Source organism: Agelaius phoeniceus, chromosome 3 (assembly GCF_051311805.1).
Source record: "Agelaius phoeniceus isolate bAgePho1 chromosome 3, bAgePho1.hap1, whole genome shotgun sequence".
Taxonomy (NCBI): Eukaryota; Metazoa; Chordata; class Aves; order Passeriformes; family Icteridae; genus Agelaius; species Agelaius phoeniceus.
In genome coordinates this window covers 93,503,509-93,527,496 of record NC_135267.1, presented here as the reverse complement: position 1 = coordinate 93,527,496, position 23,988 = coordinate 93,503,509, and the positions used below count along the sequence as shown (strand labels likewise).

Genomic DNA, 23,988 nt, shown 5'->3' with positions numbered 1-23,988 from the left:
AGCTACAAAAGGCTGATTTGCTTTTTAAACTCCCACCATTAGGGAAGAAGGCATGTTTCATGCAGTGAACAGCAGGGATAAAAGTGACCAGTCTGCATTGCACCCACCCTGCAGGCTTCCAGTGCATAGTGGTGTTTCTCCACAACAGTGGAACACTTATTTTTCTTAGACAAGGCTATAGTTTTCCAAGACACAGCTCTCAAGCCAACAGTGCATTTCAGCTTTATTTATAGAAACAGAAAAAGATACAAAATTATGAAAGATATATAAAGCACTGAAAAAAATAGAAAACAATTTTAGTTCAGAAATAACCATGCTCTAGGTGACCTTCAGGGTCATTTCCATATTGGAGCAGGAAGCTTTGCATGCATACAAATTGGAATCCAATTACTCAGTAGCACCTCAGCTCATGTAATAATGGTAATCAATAAGACTGAAGAACAGATTCATGACTTATTGCTCTTATGCTAATTCTACTGAATTACAAAGTTTGAGCAAACTCTGAGAAAGTTCTTGCCCTTAGCTCAGTGCTGCCCCAAAATGGAGACCAATCTCAGATGGTTTTAGAAAATTCAGAGCCTAGAGCCATGTACTCTGTGGCTGAGAGAATCCTTGCAATCACCATCCAGTCAGTCAGGAGAGCCATGTCTTTGGCCAGGCAGCATTCAAGGTAAGTTATTTTCAGCAGGCCATGGTGCCTCCTAGAAATGGCTTCCAGGGGAAATCATGGCATTGTCATGGCGGGGGACCTGGGGGACTCAACATAAAAGGCTGGAGCTTCTGGTTGAAACAGCAGGAGATGGGCTTTTCTCTGGATGGACAGAGCTGAAGCCTCTGCCCGTATTTCTTCAGGAATAAATGAGAGTAACAAGAAGGCTGCCACAGTTGTGAGCATCAGAGACATCAGAAATGCAGGCAATAAGCAGAAGCCTGTCTCAGGAACTGAATTTCTTGTGGAAGGGATAAATTATGCCAGACTTGGCTGAAGCTGCAGGAGTGATGGACAGTAGGGCACTAATTCCCAACAGGCTGAAATGTCTGCCAGGGGCATGGAACAAGTTTTGATATGCTTTGGGTGGAGGAAGCTGCTTTTGGAAGAAGTCTACTCCAGAATTTGTGGCCTTTTGACCATGCCTAGGGGGAATGTCTAACTTTTGAAAGACTAAAGGTCTTCTGGCTGCTCTTCAGTATCAGTTTAAAACAGAACAGTGTAGGAGACACCCATAGTATCAGCTGGGGAAGGGTCTCCTCTTAGTAAACAGCATGTGTGCACTCCTGCAAGCTGGACACCTGCAGGTGTGACCTTCCCAGCTCTGGGCAGCACAATCTTTGGGCAAAGATGCTGCTGTAACAGGTCTGTGTGGCCAAAGGACATGGAGCTCCAGCTAATCTGGGGCCACTCTATTGGACCACTCTGGTTTTTTCTAAAGGTCTTAAAAAGTTCCTCCCAGGGTGTCTGCAGTATATTGCAGGAGCTGATTGCTTGGACACCAGAGAATGAAGCAGACTGAACAGATTTACCATTAAACCAGACTGGAGATATCTCCTTTTGTAACAGAAAAATACAAGAGGCAGACTGAACAGTCTGAAGGTGGTATTAGCCCCAAAACAAAGGTAGTGTTTAATGCTTTAGCTCTAAGACAAGGCAGAGAGCATCTAAAGTCCAAGGAACTTTAAGAGCATGTTTGATTAAAAAGGAAAACTGTTCCTTAAGAAAAGACCTTCCTTCCTACTCTCTCTTTTTTAAGAAACAAAACCATTTCTAAGGTTACCAAAAAGGTGCTATTTTAAAGGCAAAATTTTAAAAGAAGACATTAAAAAGAAAAAGTAGGCTTTGCTACAGTAGGTGGCAAAGTAGCTTAAGGCAGAACTACTCCAGTCAGTGAGAATACAGAATGTTCTAGCTTATATTGGAAAGCAGTCAAGAAGAACTGATGAGCATCATGCCCTTCATGGAGTAGTGTAAGTGCAGGGCACAGCCCTACATGCCCCTGGACACCATCTGTGAGAGATTGGGTTTTTTGAATTCTCCAAGGTAGAATTTTTTTTTTCTTCACATCTCAAAATGAGCAGCAAAACATGAAAACAACCCCAACATATATAAAATACCTGTTCTGAGATGCACACTTCTGATGTACACAGAGTCACAAAGATGCTGTTTTACAAAAATAACATAAGTAAAAATGCTTCATAATTTCTCCCCACCCCCTGCTGCAGCCCATCAGTGTTTCTGCAGTTCAATTCCTGCATTTGCAATCCAGAATCAATTAAATGAACTCTTGGTTCTAATACATGGACTGAAGACTTGGTCTGGCTCACCCTTGTGCAGATAGAATATCCAGTGTAGAAAAACCATCAACCTGCCTCAAGAATAATGGTTTGCATCACTCCTAGTGTGCAGCACACTTCTGCTCCCACTCAATTCCAACATGAGCATAGCAGTACAGGAACCCAAGAACAGTCAGTGTCGCCCATGGCCAGCCTATAAATAGAAAAGACAGACAATCCTAGTCAGAATAATTAATGACTGCTTCAAATAGAAATACTCTTGGGATGGCAAACTTATGATGCTTCTAATTAATTTTATTAGCAATTCAGCTTCATAAGTAAGTAGAGTCAACCCACAAAATTTGAGAAGTAAAATTATCTAAGCTCCAGGGTTGTCTGACCCCCTGGCAGTCCCTGTCTTTCTCATTTTTCAGGGAATTGGACCAGATTTATTCCTGTGGAATTACAAAGGTCTGTTTTGATCCTCTCCTTTGGAATGAGTTTGTCTATCAAGCAGATTCCCCCAATGAACCCTGATGCTTTAAGCTGTCTGTGGTGCTTCCTAGGCACAAAGGGATGTATAGCTACAATGAAGATTATTAAAATCTGAACAAGTCCAGTTACCTGTTCTGCAAAAGGAGTCTGGGGTAATCTCTGATTAAGGTTGTTTTGGATGTCCTGCAGCTGGGTGCAAAGCCCAATGTACAGCCCACTAACAGCTAATGTGTGTCAGTGAAGAACAGACAGACCTCTCTGCCTGATTTGCCTAATGCCCAAGTTATTTTTTAACTATAAAGACTCTTCCAATATATAAAACTTTTGCTGGTGAAAGTTTTTTTTTTTGATGTTTCATTACTATTTCAAATTCTTCTTAGCAAAAGCCACCATCCTTTCACTCAAACTTATCACAGCAAACAGCAGGAGGTCACAAGCCAAAAGGTCGATTGCTTTCCAGTAGAGCTGTAAATAATTTGAAAAGTCTGTTTCAATACCCTGCCCTCAGCAGAACTCAGAGCCCCAGACTCAGTCCTGCACGTGCTGGGACCCTTCCCTTGTGCTCCAAGACCTGGGCAGGGTCAGACTTCATCCTGAAACAGGATCAGAAAAAGTTCCATCCCCCTGCTATGAATAGCTGTGTTTGTTTCATGAGCCTCTAATTATTCTGGCCTTGCTTTGTGGTGAAATACTGTCCTGTAACCTGACTGATTTTCATGGAGACGTTTGCAAATATTAATCCCTTGTCTTCACAACACCCTGAAGTGAAATTATACTTTTGTTTAATTATTTGTTTCACAAAACAAATTGGCTGAGGTATCTCCAAGGGGGATTTTTAACCATAAAAGTCTTGTTTTTATTTCAGTGAAATTAGCCTACTGCAGATTGGGTTTCACCTTCAATAGCAAGCTAAAGCCCAGCTGTGCTTTGTCTCTGCTGAAATTGCATGTGAAAGTATGTCAATAGATGTAATAAAAACATACCTCTTCTGGCAGCAATATTGTGGTGGCTGCTTCATACAGACAGAGCCAGAAAATTAAAAAAAGGACTGAGTCTAGAATTGTTCTGTTTTAGGGGCACTTTGGAAATTTGCTAGTTACATGTTTTGCATTTTTAAATACTGTAAAGCTCTGGCACACAGAAAATGTGCCAACAGTAGCTGCCTTGCTTGCTCTCCCCAGCCAACATATCAGAGATCTTGTCAGAATACAAAGTTATGCACTGGAAATCTTTTCTAGATGTCTTAGATTTCTGATAATATTCCTCCATAGTGCCCAGAACCTGGGTTCACAGGGTTTTTAACCACAATAATCAAGCTTGTGGTAATCCTCCTGGAATGCAGGGAGTCTGTCCTGTACAGTGTCAGGGGTGGCATTCAGCATATCATCTCCTGCTCATCTAATGAAGGGGAGAGGGAAGGGGGAAGAAAAAGTGACCCCAATATGGGCAAAGGAAAAGGGGATTAAAAAAAAAAAAAATCTTGTTATAGTTCTTCTAGGAGGTGCTGCACAAATCCCAAGCATTTCTTGCTGCACAAGTAGGAGGCAGCTCCAAGCAGGAGTGAGGGGCCCTTGCCCATTCTTGCCATACTGGAACCATGAGCAGTGCTGGTGGGTGTGGGGAAATGCACTGAGTGAAGCAAAGGCCTCAGGTTCTGCTCCTTGGCAATCCCAGATTGCTCCAGCCCACTCAAGGCAGATTTGCACAGGTGCATCCACACTTAAGAAGCAGCCCAAGGACAGCCTGAAGCAAGCAGGAGACCTTTAAAGTGTTTTCACTAATCTCTTCCATTTTAGGACTGGATATACAATAAAGTTGTTGAAAAATCTGAGGAACTTGGTCTCCAGAAGGTGACGATGTAGGAAGGATAAATTATGGATTAGCAATGCTAATCCAGCACGGGTGCAATTTCACATTCTGCCCAGCATGTGTTTTCCTTGTAGGTGACCTCCACAATCCAACAGCAGCACAAGCTCCTCTCTTGCAAGGTAAGGTCACAGAAGCCTTTTCTGGCTTCCACAGTTTCTCCTTGTAAACCCAAACAACCCAACAGTACTGATGGCCTTGGATGCACAGCTCCAAGGAAATTTTCTCCTTTTATCCTGGCCAGCATCTTAAGGTATGTTTGTATCTTATGTATGTACCTCAGGCCTTTTGCTGCCTCTCGTTCTGCTCCTACTCTCAGACACCATTCAGGGGGCTCTTTTTGGAGACTCCTCAGCTTTACCTTATCTCCTTAAACCCCTGCACCCTCACCTGTGCTGTACCAGTCTATAAACTCTGCTTGGAAGCATACATGCCTGCATTTTGGATCAGTATCTCTCTGTAAAGTCATACATAGAATGTACTCTTCAAAACATTATTAGTTTCAGCACTAGGCTGTTAGGAAATGACTGAGCTAAGTCTGTTTATTCAAAACCATGTCACATACCACTTTAAATCTCATAATTTCTTGACTGGTTTCAGTAATTTGATTTTGGGCTTGAAGGCTGAGTTTCATGGGACTACAGAGATTATCATAGTTTTTTTCACAGAAAGATGAATTTGTGTTCATTAACATTTGTAGAAACAAGGGCTAATTCATATGCTGTTTGAAAATCCAGGAACATTTGTGAGCTTTACCTGTAGAAATTTATTTTAAGACAGCTGGATATCACTTTTAACAAAGGAACACTGGGTGAGAATCACAATCAAATTCTCAACTTATGGCAAGGTGTACTGCTTCACAAAACATCAAACACAAGCCCCTTTGTGAGGAGGAGTGCACATTTTGTAGAGAGGTAGCAGCAGCACTTGATCCATCTCTCACCCAACCTCCTCCCAGAGAAGTCTTCAGTCCCAGCTGGGCCTGAGGCACTGCTCTGTCCAACACAGCTCATGGACTTTCCAGGAGTCTTGCTGGTTAAAACCACATTTTGGTATGTTATGTACTCAGCCTTCAGCCTAATGAGCAGGAGATTTGTTTTCATTACATGATCAAGAGAGAATTGACACAAACTTGCTGCCACAGGAACAGCTTTTGGAGTTACACTTTCAACTTCCTATCTCTCATTCCAAAGTATTTCTGCATACTTTGCAAATGACTAGAAAAGCTCATGCTTCTAGCATGCTCTGGATTCTGATAGGAGTGGGGTAAAACTAAGCTTTCAACTGAAAAGTAACAGTGGATCACAGCTCTCAAAAGACCAGTTATATCCTTATTACCTCAGTTCAAATCATTTGAAGCAACATTTAATCATGTATCCACAAGGAAGCTCTTTCAAATTTCCTCATCACCCACAGTAATGAAAAAGCATCATACTGGCAATGGTTTGGGCATAGCCAGGTTTCACATCATCATCAAAACACTAGGAAGCAGTCCTTAGTTCCTTCCAACCAGTGAGATGTAAGACAAGGGGGCTGTAGTTATGTTTTGCATTTTCCAAAACTGCTTTAGTGGCTCTTGGACCTAAATGTTATTTTTAGAAGTGCCTTGGCTGCACAGTCCTCAGAAGTCTTCAAGTGCAGAGTAGTTATTAAATCAATTGAAGTCAGAAGAACTAATCTCCCTGAAAAGCCTGGCTGGAGGAGCATACATCTACTCTGACTTTGATTTGGAAGTACCTAAGTTGCTGTAAGGCTTAGCACTCAGGAAAATTTATTCTTAAACAAAAGTTCAAATGTGACAAAGACACTGAAGCAACTCCTCTGTAAAGTGGAATTAAAGAGACACAGTGGTGGGAAGGAGGGGGAACAGGCACCAGTCTGTCAAGCATAATAAAAAGCCAAAGCAAACCAGCATTTGAGGCCAAGACAATTCTTACCTACAATTACTAACATACTTAGGTAGAGGATCAGTAAAAACATCACTTTTTCAGAAAAAAATAACACATTCCAAACTGCAGATCTACTACTTTCTGTTGAAAGAAACCTATTATCTAGCCCAACATTTGAAGCACCTCCAAATGTTGGGCTAGATAAACTCTGCATTTTTAAATTTTAATTTCATGTCTTTTTGTCACTTCCAGGTGGACCTGTCTGACCAATACAGCAGGGAATGTCACACAGCATGTGTTACAAACATGGTGCAGTTTGATACCCAATTAGTCTTCAGATATTTGGAAAAGAAAACTCTACCTGTTTGCAGCTGTGTTGAGCAAAGCCCTAACATGATTCACTGCAGGTTTTTTTGCTGCTACTTTCAGCTTCCACACAGCACATGTGTCAAAGGACAGACAATAAATTCTGCCAGCAAATACACAGCCCTCCAAGTCCCAGCTGGGCATCTCCATCCTGCCAGCCCATGTAGAGCAGCACACAGGCACAGGGTCTGTAAATTCAAGATGCCACTTTGTCCCATCATGAGCCCCCAGCTAACAGCTCTCACATATTTCCCTTCCACCCATTGTGCACCTTGGGAGCAGAGCAGCTCAACCACTGGGAACCAGCCTGGGAGATTAGGTAAGGCTGACCTGACCTATTCCTACAGATTTCCAGGCACTGAAGGCACTTTAGCTGGTGGGTGTGGAAAAGATCCAAATATTAATAATAAATATTACTGTACAATAGGTAGTTTTCAAAGGAAATGCTCTAAGGATAACTCAGCTCTGTCCCATGCAGCATCTGGAAAGATGACTGAGAAGGACAAAATTCTAAGCTCCCAGGCCTAGACATGAACCTCAGCCAGGTACAGTAACCACAAAAGCTGCCTCTTCAGTAGACATGAATCAGATTCCAGCAAAAGGCACTAACAAATGTGTAACAGTAATCTACTTATGTGAATTTTAAATCAAACCATCCCAAAGAATGCTTACATCTGTGGCTTTCTGAGTACTTAGCATTGCTGTGAAAAACTGAAAATGGAGAGATAACAGTCCAAGACCATCAGCTGCAACACAGGATGACAACAAATCATTCAGATCAGTGATACTGAAAGCAAAAAGCCAAAGTCTCTTAGTGTTTTCATAATACAAATGGGTTGGATTTAGTAGACAGAGGTCACAAAAGTTGTGGCTTTCCTGTGTTCTTACTGTATATGGAACTAGGCTTTACCATAGCTAAAATAATTTTACTTTTATGTTTCATGGCCCTGAAGAAAGTTGTGTGTTGAAAAAGACTTTGTTAAGCAACAAGATATCAATTTAACTTATGTCAGGGCTAAGGCTGCTGAGCATGCTTTAATGCTTTATCCTGTTAATTAGATAAGCTGCAAATAAACAAATCCATAGGTAGAGCTCAAAAGACTGGCCTATCCTTTAGCTTTTATAAAGCACCTCCCAACACAATTCAGTGATGATACCAAATCTATTTTCATTGCACTATGTATGATACCAAAACTATTTTCATTGCACTATGTATATGAAAGAAAAAACCAAACAAACAAAAAACCAAACCAAACCAAAACAAAACAAAAAATCCCACTACCATCATGCTCTGCTATTTGCTGGTAAATGCTCTGGATGCAAGTAGCCAGAGATTCTCTGTTTTGTCTTTGGAGCTAGAACCTCATTTAATGCTAAACACCATGACCACTACCAGCTCTCCAGATGCTGCACAATGTAGACTAGAAGGATTATTTCCCCAGTAGGTATCACCTCATACAAGCAGGATAGTTTCACTCTATATTTCTTGGTGTGTTTTTGTGATACGATCCTACCTTAAGCATTTTTACTTCTAACCCTTGTATAAAGCACAAGAAAATTTCACAGGAGTTATGCCTTCTGCTTTATGCTTTAAAATAAATCTTCACCCTCTACTAGTTTTCCCAGCAGAGCTAGTCAGTGGAAAAAAGCCTGGTATTTTAGGCAGTAATTGTGGTCTCATGCATATCAAGTTGACTCTGGAGTAATTCAACTAAAATCAAAAGAACCATATTCATGCTACTGCTGAATTTGAATTAACAGTAAGGAAGACTGATGAAAACTGCCTGTTGGAATCTTCCTGCCTAAACTGCTAATGAGGAAGGAAAAAAAATCCAACTAACCAGCTTTAGTTTTCAGATTATGAAGGGGTGAATCTGTAAAGCAGAAGCAACCTTCCCTCTCCTCCCATGTCTTAAACTGAGACCTACACACGGCTAATATGAAATCAAAGCCCACAAAATATGAAATCTTAATGCTCATTTATTTTTAGAACAGAGAGAAAAGCTTCTAAAAGCATTATTGTAAACAAAGATCCATCTCCACCCCAAAGTAAGGCAAAAGAGCTACCTCTATGAAACACTCTGCAAAAAAAAAACATTTTAGAGTCATATATCTGGCTTAGGACAGCACTATGCTTACCATTAAATGTTGACTCTGGTATTTCCAACAGAACTTCCTTAAATATGGTGTGAACAAGTACATAGAGATGAGACTTGCCAAGATTTTAGGGCATTTTTCAGTTGTAATTATCTGCTGAGTGTTAAATACACCAATGGAAACACCAGAGCCAGAAGCCTCCTTTTGTTACAGGAGAATGAAGAGTTAACTCCCCAGGAGAACATGAACATCCCAAAGGCAGAGCTGGGAACATTGTTGTTGCCTGGCAGGATCCTGAGGTGAGCATCTGCCTCTTACTGAGCAGAGAGATGCCCATGTTATATATAGAAGGACATGCTGAGCAGAAAGGTGAATTAGCAACTTCCCCTCTACTACAGCTTCAAATTTCAGGAAGATTTCTGTACCAGTCTAACTGGGATTCTTGGATTTAGGTTTGTGTGTCAGGCTTTTCACATACAATGAAGCTCCTTCTCCTGCCTTTTAGTACTAGGGAGCTCTGGAGAAATCAAAGCTATATACTCACAAAAGAAGAGGGTTTAAACCAGGGATTCAGACACGTGCCATCAATCACCAGCCAGCAAACATTTGGGTAAAAAGGTGAAGCACTATAATTTATTTCCTCAACGTGATTTCTGGCTAAGGTACCCTGAAGTGGTCATGAATATAAGATGCTTAAATGACCATAAAATAATTAATTTTTAAATATGAAGAATGATTTAAAGATTAATTATTCACAATCCCCTTCCTACCTGCAACCCATTTTTTAATCTGCCATTTTTCCTTGTCATCCTCAAAACCACTCATATTCCAAGACCATTGCAGCTATGGTGCTGTCTTGTGTCTTCACAGCATTAAGAATTCTTGTGTCTTCACAGCATTAAGAATTAGGAAAAAAGCAGACAGTGTGACAAATTTAACAAGTATTTACAACCAGCTACACTAACAACAAACAAACTGTAGCTCTTTATCACAGAGCTCTTGTAGCTGAAATGCTCCATGGATAAAAATTGTATTAACTACTAGAGCTTAGTGCAGTAAGAGAAGGGCTGAGAGCACAGTGTTAATTTACATGAACACTGCATTTTGATAATTGCTGTATCAGTGTAAAGCTAACACTACAAGTGAGGTCATTGAGCTGAGTTCTCACTTAACAGAAATACAAATATCTTGAGGGATGGAAGTGCACAGATAAGGTAACCAGGCAATCCTGCAGTCATTTACTGAGCCATGGCAATCGATGCAGGACTGAGGCATTTTGAACTGCTGCTCTCAGGCTGGATGAAGTTACTCCCCTTCTGCTTGTGTCTCATTTTCACAGTGTCACCAAAGGGCAAAGAAGAGGGCTGATGCAGATTTAGGGAGGCAGAGAGACAGTGGTGCCTGAAGGTGGCCATGAGCCAGCAGAAAACCTTGACAACAAACAATCTCCATCCCACTCGTGGCATATGCCATGAAATGGAATTGTTGCACACAAGTTATCTGGAGCAAAAGGCCCATACAGGATTGCCTCAGTTGACCACTTTTTGAAAGAACAATTGTTTCACTTACCTGCACAAGTTGACCTGATCTTGCTGCAGCCCACAGAATCATAGCAAATAAATAGAAGAATTATCAGTAAAATAGTTAAATTATAAACAGCTTGTGGTTGAGAGTAAATTCATTTTAATTTTGGGGGGAAAAACAAATCTGTGTTGGTCTATCATCAAGACCACTTGAAACAAAGGAAAAAACTAATTTAAAATTCCTTGAATGTTGTCAATATTTAATTGACTTCAAGGACAAAATTAGACAATTTGCTTGTACATTCCCAGAAAACACATTCTGGATATCAAGAGTACATCTACTGAGTTTGGAGAGGGAATACCTTATTCTCTGCTTTCTGTGTGAGCTGGGCAACAGAGCCCAGAGAGTATCTGAAAACACAGGCCTGCCTGGGTGAGCAGTGCAAGCACAGAAGCAAAAGCTGCTAAACCATTAATCACTTGTGTCAGAAAACACAGATTAGAAACACCCAGGCAGCTATATCAACATGCAAAATCTGCAAGGACAGGGATCTCATTTGCTAAGCCCTGCTCTGCTTTTCTGGGATGTGGTCTCAGGCCAGTAAGCAGCCACCCAAGGGGAGGAAATCTGGCCAGCACAAATCTGAAGGAGTTACCTACCAGCGTGGTCATGGAGATCAAAACCATTCTGCCAGCCCAAGCTGATGCTGAGAGATGCAGCCCTTCTTTGCCTTGTACCTGGCCTAGAGCAATGTAGAGACTGGGAATGGAAAGATTTAAATCTTGTAACAGCCTAGCTGTTCTCCTTGCTCCCCTGTTTTAAGCAAGCTTCCTGAGCAGCTGCTGAAGGGGATCTCTCACAATGCTCCTTTCAGGTAAGCTGCCTGGTGTAGCAAAGCATACACAGAAACAAGTCTGCAACTACAAAAAGATCTCACAGAACCCCATCTTTTCAAATTGGTATATCTTTACCAGCATATTCCCTTTTCTAGAAGGAAAAAAACTCTCAAAACATTTCAATTTCATAAAACTGTAAAAAGTTCTAGAATTACTATGCCTTGTCAGAAAGTTTTTGCCTGTGTTCAAATTGCCTTATTTAACAAAGTGCAGTTTAGTGCAATGAGATATAATCTTTCCACATGCTTCTCTGGCCCACTAAAACTAGCAAGAAATATGATCTGATGCATGGCTGCTGTACCCTCTGTCCCACCTGGGCTTTGCTATTCAGTGTAACATAAGCAGTGTTGCAAATCTTTAACATGACTGTTACTAACACCAATATACACATCTTGCTAAAAACCATCCTACTAATCTTACTAATTCCTTTCAAAACCAGCATATACCCACACCTCTCTGGAGGGATCCATTTGTACACATGAACTCTGTACTCTCCAACTTGTTTCCTCTTCTTCTTCTGTTGCTGGCTGAGACTTTTTGGAGAGGGCAGGATCCTGCCAGCCTCACTGACTCCCTGCTCCCCCCTCCTGGTGGGGCAACCTCCACTGGCAGAGACTGGGCTTCACTCCCAACCACTGTGGGACTTCTCCTAGAGCTAATTTCACATCTCCTGGGAGAGAAATGTAATGAGAACTGGCTATGAAGCAGTCATTTCCATTTGTAAATGGGCTAGCACAAAGGAAGAAATGAGAACAAATTTCCATATGTACAGTCTCTGCTAAACAATCATCTCTGCAAATCCCTCCCCAGCATGTGTGGTGCTCGCTGCCTTTATGGGATCAGCCACACAACCAGAATAATTGATTAATCATCATATCAGCTCAGAAGATCCAAGAGAACAGAACTGGATCTGATCTGATTTCAGATCACAGTCCATGTGCAACGATGTGGCTACACAGATTAGTCATTTTACAGATAAATACGGGCTAATAAATGAAAGCTGCATCTCAAGCAGGCCCAGACTGCGATCAAATACCTTTGCTTACAATCACTACATGTCAAAACAACACTTCCCCAGATCCTCATTTTTAAACTGAAATACCAAGATGCCCAGTCAAGAGAGCACGGTGGCTACAGAGGTTGGCTGGGCATGGGCAAAGCCAGTGTTGAAGAAGGACAGAGTGCAGAGTGTCCATAATTTACCCTGACTAGCTGGAGAACCAAAAGATTGCCTTTCTTTCTGCCAGGTTGGGGGCAGGGGGACAGGCTATATGACTCACCCTGCCAAAATAGGCTGTTTTTCTCCTGAAGGCAGTATCACTCCTGATCTTGACAAGGAGAGTAATGCCAATTTCTTTGGCAATAATTAGCATACATAACAGAGAGGACAGAGGGTTCATTTTCTTCCCTTCTCCTTTATTTTCAGTTGGCTCTTCTACTGATTTGACATGAATTATTACTAAAAATCAACGCCTCATGCTGAAGTAAATATTCTGGATGAAATGGAAGAGCTTTGCAAATTTTATGCATGGTCACTGAATGCAGCTGATTTTTGCACAGGAAATGGACATTTAAAAAGAAAAGTATTAGTTTGTTTTACTGGTTCTTTTCCCTATTTGAAAATCTTAAAAGCACAATCTGGTTGCACAGCCACCATACATCACCTAACTAATTCCTTTCAAAAAATCTTTTGAACAGATACTGGGACATCCAGGATAGATTTTGAAAGTTTTGTTTGGATCAAATTTTGCAACACAAGTTTAACATTCTTCACATCTGCTCACACTGTATTCATCATTCATATGGGTCAAAACTGCTCTTGATAAGAAGTCCTTTTTCCCCTTTGAAGAATTCCTTTGCATTGGGATTTGCCTCAGTGTTCACTTTTCTGCAGAACTGCAAGATAACTATGGATGAAAGACCTTCGTCTGTCCTTCAGTGAGTACTGGCCTCAAGTGAAGAGCTCAGCTGCAGTCAAAGTTTGTTGTAACAAAGAAGCCTGATTAAATAAGTGAAATTTACCATTTGGCAGAGTCCTTCAGCCCTTCATAAAAGTCGACGACAATACTAAATGTTTTGATCAGAAACTGTGCTTAAGTCTTTGACTTGCATCCTTGATGACCTTTCAATCACATTTGAATACATTTCAATTACCAAGGGATAAAAATTACCCTGGCAGATGTAGCAAGGTCATTACCAACTTACTAACATCTCTACCTTCCCTTTTGCTGAAGTCCTTGTAGCTTCTATGGCTTATATAATAAATATAATAATAAACTATTCTTTTATTCTGCAGAGAGTGATGTACTTAATTTGTTTTAAATCCTAACCTGAACTACAACAGATGTTATAATTGTTGGGGAGAATACTTGACAAGCTGTGGCATCATTTGTGTCTCCATTTTGATCTGCTGCTGGAGACCTTAAAACACAATAAATGGAAGGACAAGAGCAAAAGGGTGACTCAAATGCATTGGCATCACTCTAGACAAAAAATATGAAACACTTAAGAGTTTAAGTGATCAAGTAAATCTTCAGTAAAAAGGAAGACATGTCTCAGGTGGACTGAGAACAAAACTAGGGAAAACAGCAACAGAAAAGATGGGAAGCAAGAATCAAACTCACAGATTTGAAAAAAAATTATCTCTTCACTGAAAAAGAAGACATAAGAGGCTTCCTCAGCTCATCAATACTGATCTAACAGTTCATTTAGAATATGGGCAAAGAATGGGCACTATATGTCACCTCAGATGACAAATTATCTTAATCAAGTACATTATGAGAGACTAAAACATTCAAGTACTCCTGTTAAAAAATACTTTTTTTTAGAAAAGTAGACTGTAAGAAAGATTTAATAAAATATATTTTTTCAAATCTGAATTGGTTATTTTTGGCCATAAAAGTAAAGAAAGCTTGTATGTCAACACAAGCACATAAGAGTGCCTTCAGCAGGGACAACAGCCAGCTCAGCTTGCCTCGTGCCTTTGGTGCATTCCTGCATCCCATACGTGCAGAATGGATACCAAAGGTCATGTGGCAAGAGAGACCCCCAAAAATGATCAGTGTGTAATACCAAGTTAGGACTAACTAGGGTGGCCTTTACCAGATAAAAAAACAGGTCCAGTCTTTTGAGCTTTCTTTCAGAGCTAATGATGCCAGTTTTGTTTCAGTCTGAAGACTTAAGACAGTCTACAGTGAGGAGTTGTAGGCTTGGCACAGGTTGACCAGCAGCTTAATTATAGCTGTCATCTCATTAAGGCAGAAAAATTTTATTGCCTTCCTCTTGGAGATACAAGTGGGCTTAATCTTGTATCTCAATCAGGCTTACCAGAACATTAAATACAAGTGCTGTCAGTAGCCAACTTCTTTGATGAAGGCAGCAGTACATGAAGCTGAATTGAATTAATAATTAAATTACTCCTGCAGAACTCACATGATGGTAGAAAAATTCTGTAAAAAGTCTTAAGTAAATGTTAACATTTTCAACAAAATAACCACTGTCTTTGACTAATGGAGATCTAATCACACTATACATTAATTTGGAATAATCTATGAACTGTCATGGAAGTAATTTGTGTTACCTAAAACCCAGTACAAATTTGTCAAAGTACTGCATGTAATACAAGGTCTTGATGTAATTAACTTCAGTGATTAAAACTCTCATAAACTGTGTGTCCTTGGCCAAGCACAGCACTGCCATGGTCTCAGTTTCAGGAGATCTGATGGGTCAGCACTTACTCTGGTAACACAAGTGCAGGAAGGTTACTGCAGGCAGACCTGTGCAGTTGGATGCACCACTGTGCCTGCCCTGAGATAAAATCATACATTATGTAACACCACAGACAGTTGGGAAGATACAGAAAGTGCAAAGTGCAAGCAAGACAAAAAATTCTAAAACACTCCTTATTTTCTCAGAATCATGTTGAAGACTTAGCATTCTAAGACCTGCCACAGACCCAAACATCTGGGTCTGTGGCAGGTCCTCCTTCTTTTTTCACTTTGTCAGTAGCCATGCTCACTGGAGCACCTGCAAACCATGTTGCAGCAACAATGAGCATTTGATGGGGTAGTAGTGATTTTGGATTAGATTCTCAAAGGAAAACATGCTTCTCCCCAGGAAGCTTCAGCTGGAGGCTCCCTCTGGAGCTGCCCCCAGTGCTGGGCACAGCTCTTTGCCTCCCCTGAAAGGAAATTAGAATCACTGCATAAACACCCCAGCATTTTCTGTAACCTCACAGCTTGCACACTCTACTGTAGCAAAATGGAAGAGAGTGGTCCTCTCCCTGCTCCCCAGACTACATTTGGTTTCCACTCAGTAAATACTTGAAGTAAATCAGATTTTCCAGTATGGCCCAGAACTGGCAGAAGCTACATGCTTACAGATGCTTCCAGATAGTCTTTAGCACTCCCCAGGAGGCATCAAGAGCCCAGACCATGGAGAAAAACATCTCACTATTCCACATTACCTGAGCAGTGGGCAGCAAAGGTGAGGGCAGATTTTCAGAGGAAGAGAAAAACCACACAAATGAAAACAAAAGCATCATAAAGGACTCCTAACCTATGCATGACAAACACACTAAGACAGACAATCCTGGAGGGAAAAAGGGGGATGCAACCAAAAGAGCTACTTCATCTCATGAGATATATCTTGACAATTCTTCTAGACTGTCAAAGCAAGTAAATGCTGACTCTATCTCCCAGCTTCTCCTGTCCTCATCTCACAACCTTTCATCAGCAATATTGTTACTTACAGAAGAAGTATGAGACAGATCTTGTGTGTTTGACTGCACTGCAGGAGCCAGCTTCAGTGAGAGACAGAGCAGCAATGCTTATCCCAGTGAAAAAGAAGACACCTTTGCATTACTGACATTTTTAACAAGGACTTGACCTTTCTAAATCTGGCATAAGTCAAACAAATTGAGAAATGGCTAGTTCATGGCAATCCCTTTTATAGACAATACAGTGGATTTTTCATATACTGCTGCCACAGAAGACTACTGGCAGCTCAAGAAGCACAAAAACCAAAGCACTGAAAGGATGTTCTAACACTATTTTAGTGTCAGAAGTTTCTGCTTTGTGACCACTTCTTGCTCATCTCTCTGTGCTTACTGAGCTCCACTCACAAACCCCAAAGAATGTGGTGTCACAGCAGGGCTGTGGAAAAGCACATCACAGGGAGAAATGAATGTGAATTACTACTGACTGACATCAGGCACAAGAGCCAAAATCTACTCCCAGTTCCACTACTGACTTACTACTTCTCCCCATCCCTTTGTTTCCCTCTGCTATTTGTAAAGCAACTGGAATCACAAAATTCTTCAAATGTTTAGGTCAAAGGTACAATAGAGGACAACAAGAGGATACACACATCTAGTGCCATATTTTGCTGCTAAGAAACCTGGCAATCTACTGTAAGCTTAAAGTGACCAAAGCAGATTCAAATGAAGTTAGGAGAAGAAACCATGCTCACTTGCTCTCTCCTCAGGAGTAACAATTTTTGACAAACCAGGTTTATAAGGACAGGTGTTTTGGCACACTTTTGAGCAATTTTGTCTAACGTTGCTAAGTGCAAGAGACATTTTAGTGAAATAAAGACAGGTGCTATTTAATTTTTATTTTCAGAAACAGCATCATGATGTAAAATTAGCATTATCAGGTTAATGCAAATTTAATGTTTAATGCATCATTAAACAGGTTAGCTCACACAGTTATGTGCACGGAGCTTCATGATAGTGTCACCATCAGGCTCATTGGAAAGGATGCCTGAGAAACAACAGAATTATCTTGCTGCCACTAGAAAAGGGTTTTAACTGTGGTTGTTGTGATTGGGACAGCATTTATGTTCAGCATAAAGCAGAAAAATGGCATCAAATGCCCTAGCAAAACTCTGTGGCCCTTATGACTAAGCTGCACACTAGTATAAAAAGGTTCAATCCCTGTTTTACATAGTTGTGCTGGTAAAAGCTACAAGTACCTTCATGACACTATATGCTGTTTCAGCCCAAGGAAGAGTTTTACTGAAATGGCACAAGGCATGGATTTATGTGAGGTGTCCTGGTGGTACAGTCTGTGGGCATTCCTGCCCTTGCAAAGGTGCCCTTTGCATAGGTATGGTCCCAGCCACACAAAGTGAGAGCACAGAACCAAGCCTCAGCTGGGTTCTGGCAGAAATCCCTTCATGGTTTTACCCTCTTTGAAAAGTGGTCCTCCAAAGGAATCCCAGACCAACTCCAGACATTCTTTAGGAAGCCATTAGTCCTTGAGAAATTTGGCATCTTCAGGTTACTTTGCATCACTCAGGGATAACCTCTCCTAAGTGCATGGACCAGAGCTTAATTATTTACATAATTAAATACAACAGCTCTCCCTCTAACCAGGCCCTCTGTCCCTTACACCAAGGGCAGCCATTAGTAATGTCCCCCAGGAAGCACTGTCATGCTGCTATCAAGTAAAAATTAACTTTGGGCTCCTTTAGATTTTTTTCTTTGTTTGCTTTGTTTTGCAGCACGACCCAGAATAAAAGAAAGGCATTGAACTGTTTATGGGTAAAAGACACAACTGCCACCACACAAGTTGAAGCAGCTCAATAGCTGAAAACAGCAACTTCCTGCAGAGAGTTGATGTGACAAAACTTGGACTCATTTTTGGAGTCAAGCAACAGATCTTCAGGCCAGCACAGAGCAGCAAGTGCATTGAAAGCAGGCTGTGTAAAATCCAGCATGCAGCTTACCCAAATTAGCTTTTTGTGAGACAGCCTCACAGCTTGGAGAAGGTTTCTTAAAAACAACACCTTGATGGTGCTTTTTAAGGCTATGAAAGTGTCTGCAAAAGAAACAAGGCTGACTGCAGTAAATAGAAGATTTAACATATCTAGGATAGGCTCCTACTAAAATTTTCATATGACATAATAAGGCTCAGATTTAAATCCTTTGGTCTTTGTAGAAAATTAGTTTACCTGACAAAAGAAGACTCAGACATTCAAATCTGGTACTGACAAAATAGTGGGGATTTGCTACCAGTTTTAAAGGAAATATGACTGGGTTGCCAGGGTATGATGCTCTTTATTGTACAGTGACAACCACTTCCAGCAACTCAGCTGAGAGCTGAGCACTCAGTAATTGGAGGGACTTGGCTTGAAAGTAGGGGAAATATTCATGCCTACCTCATGAAATGAGGCAATACACATTGCTTGCTTGCAACAGTCCTTTCAGGACTTCCCACTTATGAGTACATGACAGGACCTTCTCTCACCATTCTCCCCTGCCCCACCTTGCAAACTGTCCCCCACACCATTCCATCTGAGAAAAGGAGTTAATTCAATATTTTAGTAAATAGCAACACTTGAGTGCTAAAATAATGTATCTTTCTAGTAAAACAGTTGGAGTAGAGTTCAGGAAAATAAACAACTTTTTGTCTACTTCAGTGAAAAAAGGACACAATTTTGCATAGATCAAAATACTTCTGTCAAATTAATTTGTTTAAAAAATAACTGTCAGACTTCTGGAAAGTGTTAGATCTCCTAACTTCCATGAAAAGCATTTAGAAAACAAAAGGTGACACCTGTGTGCTCTGAATCTGCAAATTTCACTTGAACCAATTTTGCTGTAATTTCTCCATCTACTCGACTTCCTTACTGCAGCATTTGATTACCTTTCAGCTGCAAATTTACCTATCTTCAGAATCCTGCAAATGGAAATCATCTCATCCTTTTGCCACCCTCCTGCTCTTCTCCAAAACCTGCCATGCTCTGCTGCATGCTCTTACTCTCATGAACAAAGTGGACCACCAAGCACAGGATTTGAGCAGAGCAGCAATATGTGCCCCCCAGGCAAAGATTTCTTCTTCCCCAAAACCAGAGAGAGAACAGGACAAAGTCAGAGTCACCTTTACAGTCCAGTGGTGTCTGCTCCAGGCTGCATCTCTGTCTAGACCACAGTGCATCACCTGCAAGCACTGACAAGCAGGACAGAAAGATGCAAAGAAGTCACAGCATTCACCAGCATTAAGGCTTTGTCCTGCATCCTGACACAGTTTCACTTCAGGCTCTGTAAATAACTTAAATAACATTTACATATCAAAAGAACAAAACAGCCCTTGCTAACTTCAGCAGGAATTTCTGAGTAAGAAAAGAGTGGTCAATTCCCACATGACAAAAAGCCAAATGCTGACAGAGGCAATTGTTCTTCACCTCTGAGGCACACATCTGAAGTGCTCCCCACACTTCCCTTCTCCTTTTCCTCATCTCCAACTAAATGTCAAGCCTTGCCTCCAGCCTTTGAAAGAAGCCTGCCAACCTGGCAGTATGTACTCCAGCCCCACACTTAGAGATGCCTGAAGGGTTTTGTCTGAGTGGTTTCTTCTAGGAATTGGCCTGAGGGAAAGGAGAAATAAAAACTAAAAAAAAGCAGCCAAAAAGCAAATAAACAATTAATGGTCCTGTAGCAAGAAATGTGAGGTCCTCCTAACCATACTAATACATCAATTCATTTTTTTAAAGGTTTATTATAATACAGAGATGTTAATGTTATTCTTCAGTTTTCTAATATCACTGTTGGAAAAAACTAAGAGTATGCAGTCTTATTTCAGCATGACTAAGTGCTTAGGGTTGAAATGTATAGAAATATTTAGGTTAAACATATTATTTCAAAGTTACTCTGCCTCTCAGTTCTTATTCACTACCTGCTTTTTACTAGTAGGTGGGAAAACTGCTCATGGTTCTCCTTGAGCTCATCCCACTGGAGTAGATTTGAAAGAGACCAGATTTCTACAAGGTCTGGTAGCTTTTCTTCATATGGCAACAGGGAAGTCTATCCCAGGATGCCTAAGCAGGACTCACTCAGCCAGTGAGATGTGTTCAAAGTCTCACTCCTTGACTCTCCTGGCCATTTAGGCATCACCTGCACTCAGGGTTTTGCCTTAGTATGTTTCAGGTGCTTGAGGTACTTCTGATTTGGAAAAAAAGTACCAAAAGTAATTCTCCAGTAACCAAAATCTGCAGCCTCTTTGGAATTTTCTTTATTGCATGAATCAGTCACTGATTAGGAAACAGCAGTGGAGAAGACTGGATAGCCTTGAAAAACCAAGCACACACAGAGTACTGTGAACCCAGCTTTCCCCTCATTCTGCATGCAAAGCACACAATCCAGCTAAAAACAACAGAGAGCCTCACATCTACTTCTCCTACGTGCTCTTGGAACTGCCATTAAAACCTAATTTTTACCCTCTGATCTTTCCAATCTTCCTTCCACTTTAGAAGATCTCTGGAGGTGGCAGGAGCAATCACCATCAGACTCTCTTAAATGAGCAGCTCCAGGCTTTTGAAGTTTTGCTGAACACAGAAATACATTGACACAAACAGCCCTGGAAACACAGAACTAAAAGATGGCTCACAGTAAAGGAAAAGGGTCTTTTCAGGAATTATCAGGAGATTGTATACAAAGCAACTTCTACCCAGGATTGTTTCCTACAAATTAACATGACAGTAATAGTGTAACAGTCAAAATGGAAACTGTATTTTCTGTTTCTGAGAAAAAGAGGTGCTCTCTGTTAGTTTTGTGAATTCAGGTAGGCATTAGTTCAGCCCCCACCTTGGAGGCAGAGTCCTCAGGCAGGCACATGGCATGCCAGAGCAGAGCAAGGAAGAGAAGTCCTTCCAGTTTCACATTAGGAGGATTTTTTCCTCCATGTGATTTTACATGGTAAGTCCAGATTGTTCATCAGTCACCCACTGACCTTTCCAAAATCCTCTTTAATACTTAATTCTGCATTTTATAATTTTAAGCCAAGTCCGTGCAGCAGGAGACCATGTGTGAAGAAGATAAAACAGAAAGCTTAACAAAAACCAGCCTCCCATGTCCACAACTCTTAACCCAAAGGATTCAAGACAATAAATGCCCAGCACTTAAATACAGCTCCAACATCAAAGCACTTTACAGACCCCACATGTGCTGCAATAAAAGACTTGGGGAACATAAAATGCTCCTCTGTCAGGATGACCTGTCAGTAATTCTGATGTAAGTACTCCCTGTCAAGAGACTTGCAGCAGCTTCCCTGAGGGCCTGCTCCTTATCTCACCAATATCCCTGTAAAAATCTTTCAGACTCTGTACCTAATTGAGCAATTGTTGTGTGCAGAAGCATCGTGTGGATGTGGAAGGAGCATCCCGATGGACAATGAACATGTATGGTATGTACATCCATCGGCAGAAAGCAGCCACAGAATCTCACTGGAATTTCCTTCCATGTAGGATCTTAGAAAGCAGAAAGAGGAGGTGCAGGCACAAGGTGTAACAGAGAGGAGAACTTACACAGAGCAGTGAAGGAAGGAGACTCAGAGGAGGAAGAGTTCAGACTTCAGACTGGAGATGCCAATGGAGCAAAACCAGTGGACACCAGCACTTGCTGATGAAAGATACAGTCCAACATTCAAGAACCATTCCTTTAAACAGTTCCATCCACAATTGCATGGAGATGAAGGAATTAATTTTGAATTAATTTTTACCATGTAAATGATGTTTTAATGCATTTTACCTTTTAAACAAATTCCTTTAAAATTTAATAAGAACCACTGGTGAATTTATTGAATACCTAATATTTTTGGTAATCTGTTGAAGAAATTTATATAAGAAATACTGTATCAGTGAATCATGCTGTAAAGTTTAATAAGTTAAAAGGTGATGATTTTTTACAAATGTAGGAATGGAATAAGTAAGAGCTGTAGCTGTGGATGTCAATTCGAGTTCTATAATAATACAGTAAATAATGTGATAGAAGTAACTGAGTGAATTCATGCCCTGTGCAAAGTGTTTTTCTACCTAGAAATGCAAGTATTTTTAATTTTGATAATGAAAATGAAGAAGTTTTGTCCTAACTAATTTTCAGATTCTATTTTCTCAGAAAATATGCAGGAAGATATTTTTATATTTTTTAAAAGTAGCCAAAAGTTAGAAACACAATGTGAATCTAAAATTGGTGTCCATCTTCCTCTTACTTACAAAGTACCTACAATGTAGTAGGTCATACTTTCATACAAGGAAAGGCTGGGAGAATTGGGGTTGTTCAGCCTGGAGCAGAGAAGGCTTTGGGGTGACCCAATTGTGGCCTTCCAGTACCTGAAGGGAGCCTGCCTGAAGGGAGGAAAGAAGACTGTGAGGAGGCAGATAGAGGCTAAAGGGGAATGGTTTTAAACAGAGGCAGGGCAGGCGCAGGTCAGACAGCAGGTAGAAATTCTTCCCTCTAAGGCTGGTGAGGCACTGGCACAGGCTGCCCAGAGAAGCTGTGGATGGATCCCTGGAGCTGCCCAAGGCCAGCCTGGTCTAGTGGGAGGAGTCTCTGCCCATGGCACAGGGATGAAGCTACATGGTTTTTAATGTCCCTTCCAACCCAAACCATTCAACCACTCTTTGAAAGCAAAACTGGCAGAGCTGTAAAGCTCTCAGCCCTTAAGGACTCAGTATGGGCCAGACTTTCTGAAGGTCTTAAATTTCCAAAGGTACTGTCAACTCTTCTGGGCTATTGGAAATCCCTTTTGGTCATCTACTGTCACACTTTACAACAACAATAATCATCATCATCTTCTGCTTTTTTTGTGTGTGATTGCTCAATTTTTCTTACAAAAACAGCTGAAGCTTTTTCACAAAATCATTTCAAGAGAAGTTCTTTTTCAGTGATGATGTGTAAATATGACAAAATAGAACCTGCTTATCCCATCCATCTTCTAGGAGGTGATACATGATATTCACTTATGCAGAGAAACTTCCTGTTCAGCTTATTGAAACCCCATCATTATATTTTGATTAACCAGTCCAAGAATTGAAACATAGTGCTCAGACACCCATAACTTCCAAGAACACAGCTTCAACATATTTTTAATCAAACCTAGTTAAGACTATTTGCTTCAACAATGAGTAGAGCTCTGCAATCAATGCTTACTGCATATGTTTCTTTGACCAAACTCATATAATTTTATGCAGTCTCTGCATGAAAACTGACTTTTAAGAAAAGTTCAGCTACAAATCTGAATCTTAGCATTTAATTTCCAAAATTGTGATTTACCATGTCAGACAGAAAGTCTGAAGCAAATCTGGAGAATTCTATTTATAATAAATGGAACCAACCAATAAGCATTACTGCAACCAGTCAATTCTGTGACTGGAATGTCAAACTTCAGAGAACACTGGTAGTCAAATTGCCTCACTGAAGAGAAATTACACGGATTTGAAAGGATTATAAAAGGATGAAATATCCCAGCTGTTCTCATTCTCTTAAGGCACTTTTATTAAAGTATTTGCTGGAGGCAGGGTTGTCCTGATGCTTAATTTTCACAGACACTTTAGAGCCATGTATAAGAGTAAAGCTTTTATAGAATGAAAATTTTGAAGTATGGCAGCAAATACAGAAAGTCAGTATTAGAATTTTTTTTCCTTTTTCAGGCATCAAATCAAAGGGTTACTTGTCTTGAGGCCGATTTCTTAAAAATCTGTTGTGTAAATAGAATAATAGATTTTGTCTTGTTTGAGGAGCAAGGTACTGTACTGATCACTAGTTATTATGCACTTGCAATGTTAAGGTTTTTATTAATTTAGTTCAT

The 23,988-nt window shown here is 40.6% G+C and overlaps 1 protein-coding gene across 2 annotated transcripts in view; it reads right to left on the bottom strand.

Annotated features, from left to right (window-relative positions):
* Positions 1-199: 199 nt before the first annotated feature.
* The window catches only part of HHAT (hedgehog acyltransferase), a 147,575-nt gene continuing 123,786 nt past the window's right edge, over positions 200-23,988 (bottom strand). For both annotated transcript variants that reach the window (XM_054629519.2, XM_077175873.1), the window contains one exon: positions 200-2,482. In XM_054629519.2, coding sequence (XP_054485494.2) covers positions 2,391-2,482 — 92 coding nt within the window. In that variant the 3' untranslated portion in view covers positions 200-2,390. The remainder of the gene's footprint in view (positions 2,483-23,988) is intronic.